This window comes from Xenopus laevis, chromosome 6L (assembly GCF_017654675.1).
Source record: "Xenopus laevis strain J_2021 chromosome 6L, Xenopus_laevis_v10.1, whole genome shotgun sequence".
NCBI classification, from domain to species: Eukaryota; Metazoa; Chordata; class Amphibia; order Anura; family Pipidae; genus Xenopus; species Xenopus laevis.
Window position 1 is genome coordinate 158,663,022 of NC_054381.1, and position 7,973 is coordinate 158,670,994.

At 45.7% G+C, this 7,973-nt stretch overlaps 1 protein-coding gene across 1 annotated transcript; it reads right to left on the reverse strand.

Moving 5' to 3' along the window:
• Positions 1 to 2,682: 2,682 nt before the first annotated feature.
• cox11.L (cytochrome c oxidase copper chaperone COX11 L homeolog) lies at positions 2,683 to 7,597 on the reverse strand. The gene is made up of 4 exons (XM_018268292.2): positions 7,284 to 7,597; positions 4,470 to 4,625; positions 3,568 to 3,693; positions 2,683 to 2,972 (listed from the first exon to the last, which is right to left on the reverse strand). Exons 1-4 carry the CDS (start codon positions 7,521 to 7,523, stop codon positions 2,790 to 2,792), a joined length of 705 nt encoding a protein of 234 aa, XP_018123781.1. The 5' UTR covers positions 7,524 to 7,597; the 3' UTR covers positions 2,683 to 2,789.
• Between the last annotated feature and the right edge of the window lie 376 nt (positions 7,598 to 7,973).

Consider the following 7,973-nt stretch of genomic DNA (forward strand, 5'->3'; position numbering starts at 1 on the left):
GTGATGGTCTGGGGTTGTTTTGCTGCTTCAGGACCTGGAAGACTTGCTGTGATAGATGGAACCATGAATTCTACTGTCTACCAAAAAATCCTGAAGGAGAATGTCCGGCCATCTGTTCGTCAACTCAAGCTGAAGCGATCTTGGGTGCTGCAGCAGGACAATGACCCAAAACACACCAGCAAATCCACCTCTGAATGGCTGAAGAAAAACAAAATGAAGACTTTGGAGTGGCCTAGTCAAAGTCCTGACCTGAATCCTATTGAGATGTTGTGGCATGACCTTAAAAAGGCGGTTCATGCTAGAAAACCCTCAAATAAAGCTGAATTACAACAATTCTGCAAAGATGAGTGGGCCAAAATTCCTCCAGAGCTCTGTAAAAGACTCGTTGCAAGTTATCGCAAACGCTTGATTGCAGTTATTGCTGCTAAGGGTGGCCCAAGCAGTTATTAGGTTCAGGGGGCAATTACTTTTTCACACAGGTTTGGATTTCTTTTCTCCCTAAATAATAAAAACCCTCATTTAAAAACTGCATTTTGTGTTTACTTGTGTTTACTTGTGTTATCTTTGACTAATAGTTAAATGTGTTTGATGATCAGAAACATTTTGTGTGACAAACATGCAAAAGAATAAGAAATCAGGAAGGGGGCAAATAGTTTTTCACACCACTGTAGGAGCTGGGGAGGAACGTGCAGGCACTACAGCTACAGCTAATTCTGCGGCTCCCTGAGAGCAGTGGCGGCCCTTATAAACAGAGTATTTTTACTGAGCAACTAAACCAACAAGCCACGGCATTTTTTTCCCTATTATGTCCTTTACCCATAGGAACAGACTGAAACAGGAGAAAGTATTTTATGTTCTGAAAGTTATTAACATACTATTGTATGGGGTTTAGATTCACTAACAATCAATTTTATTTTAGTAGAACTGAAAAAATTGTGTTTAACACAGATAAAATTGGGCTTCTTAGCACTGTATAAACATTTCGGAATCTATCTGTGGTTTTTTTTTTTTTTTAAACCCTGGGCATTAATATGTGGTTTAATAACTTTTAGGACGGGGGGCCCCGGTGATTATGTTGTATGGGGCCCCGTGATTTGCGATGGCCACCCTGGGTCTGGACTGGGATTCAAAACAGGCCCTGACATTTCTAGCACACAGAGGCCCAAACAGCCCAATAAATAGTGACAGTCTGTGGCACCTTACAGCGGCCCCTCTGGCATTAGCCAAAACCCACAGATTGCCAGTCCAGCCCATCAATGTGCTTTTCAAGGTGTCATTAAACTGGCGTAAAACACTGGCAGGCAAAGAGTTAAGGAATCCAAACACTCAATGTGTCCCTTTATCATTCACATGTTTTATTTCTCAACTGAATTCTACTGACACCTAGTGGCACCCAGTGAACTGTCCTGAAAGCCTTTCCCAAAGACGACTACTACAATTCTCCCTTGGGCCTGTGTTACTTTTAGCAAAAACTGTAAGTATGTATTTAGTATGTTATAGAATGGCTTATTCTAAGCAACTTTTCAATCATCTTCTTCAGACTCTTTGCAGCTTTCAAATCTCCATCTAAAAAACAAATACTCTGTAAGGGTTATTGTTAGCAATAACAATACATTTGTAGCCTTACAGAGTATTTGTTTTTATAGAAGGGGTCAGCGACCCCCTTTTGAGAGCTGGAAAGAGTCAGAAAAAGAAGGCAAATGATTAAACTATAAAAAAATAATGAAGACCAATTGAAAAGTTGCGTAGAATTACCCATTCTATAACATGATAAAAGTTAACCTAAGGTGAACCATCCCTTTAAGCAATGGAACCCAAAACTGCAAGGCATATTTTTAATGAGACATTACCAGTGCTGTGTAAAGGGGAAGAATGAACCTCTCCTCCCGTGAAGTTAAATACCTTAATACAGGACAATGACAGCAGTACAGAGCATGTGCAATGAATGAGCAGAAAAGAAGATCGGGAGCTACTGGGGCATCTTTGGAGACACAGATCTTTACTGCTAAAGGGCTGTGGTTGCCTTGGGCTGGTACAGAAGCACAAAACATCATGTACAACATTTCTACCTACTTCTTTAGTTAGGCTTTAGTTCTCCTTTAAACAGGATATTCTGAATTAGTCACTGAGAACTTGATTGAGCTGAGCATTCTGCGCTACTACAGAGCAGGTCCTGTAACTCTGACTCCTCTATGGGAATTCATAGAAAAAAAAGAACTGGTTCAGTGCTTTTTCATAGGACCCGGTTACTTTTTTATTTTTACCGTGTAAATGTTTTTAAGTAGCAGCTTCCCTGATTCCAAGTAATCTCATTATACTGCAATAAACAATGTTTTAAATAAATGATGTCATGTAAATAAAGTCTAAATTAGCTGGTTTGATCTTCATGTTCTGACAAAGGATCCGATATAATATCATTTTTTTTTATTTTTCGATTAAATGGAGCTGTTGTACCATCGGTACTGACAGATTTGATATAAAAAAAAGAGAATTGATTTTCAGGTTCTCTTCTGCTACAACAGACAGGACAGCGGGAGGCAGAGGTGCAACCTGTAGAATATGAAACTTGCTCCAATTCCACATCTTGAATCGCAGCCGTAAAGCAAGGCACCACTGCTGTTTCACCAGGAAGTACTGAATCAGGCAACATTCTCTTTCACCCCATGACACAATGACATTGTGTTTTACACCATAAATAAAAGCTTTTTATTGGCTACAGCGCTCTCTGATGTCACTAAATAGTAAAATATGTGAGAGGCCCAATCAGAAGCGGTTGCTGCAGACCTGGCTCAGCTGTACCCCGGCAGCGGCAGTTTCTGTCCTTCTTTGGCTTCAAAAAAGGTATAAGATAAAGTAATAGTGTCCACCCTGGCCATGCGGGGGTCCTCTGCAAATTCTGGGTCTATGAAGAAAAACACCGGCATGTCGACTTCTTCGTGGGGATTCAGCCTCTGTTCTTCAAAGCAAAAGCACTGCAATGGAGACAAATTAGATTTAAAGGAACAGTTAAGTATCGAAATAAAACTGTGTAAATTGATAGGCTGTGCAAAATAAAAATGTATCTAATATAGTTAGTTGTAATGTAAAATGTAATGTATAAAGGCTGCAGTGATTGGATGTGTAACATAATAGCCAGAACACTTCTTCCTGCTTTCCACTGATTGGTTACCAGGCAGTAACCAATCAGTGACTTGAGGGGGTCACATGGGTCATAACTGTTGCTTTTGAATCTGAGCTGAATGCTGAGGATCAATTACAAACTCACTGAACAGTTATGTCCCATGTGGCCCCCCTTATAGTCACTGACTAACTCAGAGTTAGAGCTTAGTTGAGATCAAGTACAAAGTACTGTTTAAGAGAAAGGATTAAAATGCAGTCTACGGGAGATGGCCTTCCTGTAAATTCAGATCTTTCTGGATAACGGGTTTCCAGAGATCACATCCGTTTACCTGTATTGCAATATACTGACAGCCTCTATTATTGGGTTCCAAACAAAACAAAGAAGTAGGTGAGTTTGGCCAATGACAATGAGAGAACCTGGTTATGAGCAGAGACTGTTCCACTTACCTGAATCTTGTTGAAGTACTGGCCGGCCTCATAGGGTACAACGTTGTAGGTGGAGATCCCAATTACGGGATTCTCTGTAGAATTCCTCGCTCGATAAAAAGCTAAAGCCGTTTCTCCTGGAACCAACTGTCACAGAGTCAAGGAAAGTCTATTAGTAATGATTGGGATTGCTAATGATTGGGATTGCTAATGATTGGGATTGCTAATGATTGGGATTGCTAATGATTGGGATTGCTAATGATTGGGATTGCTAATGATTGGGATTGCTAATGATTGGGATTGCTAATGATTGCTAATGATTGCGATTGAAGTATAGGAGAAGGAAGAGTAACTCCAGCAGTATTACTGCAAACAACTTTTTATTCCAGGTAGGGATGCACCGAATCCAGGATTCGGTTTGGGATTTGGCCAGGATTCTGCCTTTTTCAACAAGATTCAGCCGAATCCTTCTGCCCGGCCAAACTGAATCCTAATTTGCATATGCAAATTAGGAGAGGGGAGGGAAATCATACGACTTTTTGTCACAAAACAAGGAAGTTAAAAATGTTTTCCCCTTCCCACCCCTAATTTGCAAATGCAAATCAGGGTTCGGATTCGGTTCAGTATTTGGCCTAATCTTTCATGAAGGATTTAATGACCGGGATTGCCAATGACTGGGATTGCCAATGACTGGGATTGCCAAAGACTGGGATTGCCAATGACTGGGATTGGTTATGATTGGCCGACTATTGGCCCCCACTATGAATTACAGACACACAGACAAATATCAACTGTAACAGGTTATTCCCATTTGTACAGGGTTCTGCTGCTTCTTCCCGTCCCACTAGGCATCAGTGTGAATGAATGATATGATATAAATGCAGCAGTGAGAGTCAGACAGACAGATTTAGGGACAGACTTACATAGATTTCACTCTGCTGGGGTCGGAAGTTCCAGTGCAGACTGGCATGTACATCTGCATTAAACGTCACTTTAATAACTCGCCCCTTCACCGGCTCCATTGCCTCAATCTGCTCCGAACTATGACCTGCCACTGCTGTGCCACCCAATCCTGAAGCCTAGAGGGGCGACACAAGTGATTAGACACCCCCAGAGAAACCACCTTCTCTTATACTGGTATATTTAACTCCCAGCATGCATCTGCCACTTCCACTCCCTGGATATGCACCCTGGAGAATGGGGTGAGGGGACAGAGATAAGGGAAGGAGTGGGGCGAATGGGGTGAGGACACAGAGATAGGGGAAGGGTAGGAGAATGGGGTGAGGACACAGAGATAGGGGAAGGGTAGGAGAATGGGGTGAGGACACAGAGATAGGGGAAGGAGTAGGAGAATGGGGTGAGGGCACAGAGATAGGGGAAGGAGTAGGAGAATGGGGTGAGGGCACAGAGATAGGGGAAGGAGTAGGAGAATGGGGTGAGGACACAGAGATAGGGGAAGGAGTAGGAGAATGGGGTGAGGACACAGAGATAGGGGAAGGAGTAGGAGAATGGGGTGAGGACACAGAGATAGGGGAAGGAGTAGGAGAATGGGGTGAGGACACAGAGATAGGGGAAGGAGTGGGGCGAATGGGGTGAGGGCACAGAGATAGGGGAATGACTGAGGAGAATGGGGTGAGGGCACAAAGATAGGGGAAGGAGTAGGAGAATGGGGTGAGGACACAGAGATAGGGGAAGGAGTAGGAGAATGGGGTGAGGACACAGAGATAGGGGAAGGAGTAGGAGAATGGGGTGAGGACACAGAGATAGGGGAAGGAGTAGGAGAATGGGGTGAGGACACAGAGATAGGGGAAGGAGTGGGGCGAATGGGGTGAGGGCACAGAGATAGGGGAATGACTGAGGAGAATGGGGTGAGGGCACAGAGATAGGGGAAGGAGTAGGAGAATGGGGTAAGGGCACAGAGATAGGGGAAGGACTGAGGAGAATGGGGTGAGGACACAGAGATAGGGGAAGGACTGAGGAGAATGGGGTGAGGGCACAGAGATAGGGGAAGGAGTAGGAGAATGGGGTGAGGGCAGAGAGATAGGAGAAGGACTGAGGAGAATGGGGTGAGGGCACAGAGATATGGGAAGGAGTGGGGAGAATGGGGTAAGGGCACAGAGATAGGGGAAGGAGTAGGAGAATGGGGTAAGGGCACAGAGATAGGGGAAGGACTGAGGAGAATGGGGTGAGGGCACAGAGATAGGGGAAGGAGTAGGAGAATGGGGTAAGGGCACAGAGATAGGGGAAGGAGTAGGAGAATGGGGTAAGGGCACAGAGATAGGGGAAGGACTGAGGAGAATGGGGTGAGGACACAGAGATAGGGGAAGGACTGAGGAGAATGGGGTGAGGGCACAGAGATAGGGGAAGGAGTAGGAGAATGGGGTGAGGGCAGAGAGATAGGAGAAGGACTGAGGAGAATGGGGTGAGGGCACAGAGATATGGGAAGGAGTGAGGAGAATGGGGTGAGGGCACAGAGATATGGGAAGGAGTGAGGAGAATGGGGTGAGGGCACAGAGATATGGGAAGGAGTGAGGAGAATGGGGTGAGGGCACAGAGATAGGGGAAGGAGTGGGGAGAATGGGGTGAGGGCACAGAGATAGGGGAAGGAGTAGGAGAATGGGGTAAGGGCACAGAGATAGGGGAAGGACTGAGGAGAATGGGGTGAGGACACAGAGATAGGGGAAGGAGTGGGGAGAATGGGGTGAGGGCACAGAGATAGGGGGGAGGACTGAGGAGAATGAGGTGAGGGCACAGAGATAGGGGAAGGACTGAGGAGAATGGGGTGAGGGCACAGAGATAGGGGACGGAGTAGGAGAATGGGGTGAGGGCACAGAGATAGGGGAAGGACTGAGGAGAATGGGGTGAGGGCACAGAGATAGGGGAAGGAGTAGGAGAATGGGGTGAGGGCACAGAGATAGGGGAAGGAGTGGGGAGAATGGGGTGAGGGCACAGAGATAGGGGAAGGAGTAGGAGAATGGGGTGAGGACACAGAGATAGGGGAAGGAGTAGGAGAATGGGGCGAGGACACAGAGATAGGGGAAGGAGTAGGAGAATGGGGTGAGGGCACAGAGATAGGGGAAGGAGTGGGGCGAATGGGGTGAGGGCACAGAGATAGGGGAAGGAGTGGGGAGAATGGGGTGAGGGCACAGAGATAGGGGAAGGAGTAGGAGAATGGGGTGAGGACACAGAGATAGGGGAAGGAGTGGGGAGAATGGGGTGAGGGCACAGAGATAGGGGAAGGAGTAGGAGAATGGGGTGAGGGCACAGAGATAGGGGCAAATGTAATAAAGACTGGAGTGAGTGGATGTGTAACATAATTGCCAGAACACTACTTCCTGCTTTTCAGTTCTCTTGCTTTCCACAAGGAATAATTGTTAAATATAGAAATACAAGAAATACAAATGATCTCATAAATCAATATAATATTTAAGTAATATTTTCAATGGAACAGAATAGGAACATAATAGATCACAACGGGACAACATCACAACAAGTGGACGAGACATTAGTAAAGTCCTGATATTGGGCCTCCAGCTGCTGAGAGTTACAGTCCAACAGGCTCCTATTTGTTGGCTGGGAATCGCTTTGTTGGGTTTGTGGGAGTTGCAGTTCAGTGCAGGATGATGTTGTTATTAGAGTTGTAGTTGTAGTAGTGGGGCTGATGGCAGTTGTAGTGGATGAGACAGGAGGTCCCTATAGTTGTACAATAGACAATACACAATAGAGAATAGACTGACCTGACAGTAGAGTCGATACAGAGGAACAGCCGCATAGGACATTCCCACCATTCCCACCACCGTCGCGGCCACGTACGTCAGTACCGTCTTGTTCCGGCTCCGCCAGTCCTTCTCCTGCCCGCGGGTGAACGGGTTCCGACTCCGGAATTCTCTGACTGGGGGGAACCGGGGCGCCACCGGCTTCAACCCCCTCACTATCCCCAAAGCGGGGCCCCTGCACCCCAACCTCCACAGCAACATCCCCGCGCACTTCCTACTCCTGACGTTTCTCTCCCCACGTGATTCCTCCGCCGGGACCGGAAATCGGTTTATTAGAACAGGAAGTAGATGCTGGGCTCCCAAATGCCCTTGTGGAGGGTGTTTCTATGGTAACCGTGTGAGGAAACTGCTCTAAGGGCAGCGAGACGGGTTCCTACCTGCGGCCTGTCACTCAGTGTAATTACTCAATAAACCCGCCAGTTCCCCGGGTCACACGGAACCACCGGCCTGAGATTTTCATTCCCACTGGGAGAAACCATTGTAACCTCCCCCCCCAGCCCTTCACTTTCATTCTAATGACTGAGCCTTGTGTCTCCTTATCATTGTGATATTATTATTATATTATTATTTTATATTATTATTTTATTATATTATTATTTTATATTATTTTATATTATTATCATATTATTATTATACTATTATATTATATTA

Coding starts and splice junctions, on each gene's coding strand:
- cox11.L (XM_018268292.2), bottom strand. CDS start 7,523: ATGTTGCTGTGGAGGTTGGGGTGCAGGGGCCCCGCTTTGGGGATAGTG. Junction 4,626..7,283: donor TGTATCGACTCTACTGTCAG/GTCAGTCTATTC, acceptor TCGCCCCTCTAG/GCTTCAGGATTGGGTGGCAC. Junction 2,973..3,567: donor AGTACTTCAACAAGATTCAG/GTAAGTGGAACA, acceptor TCTCCATTGCAG/TGCTTTTGCTTTGAAGAACA.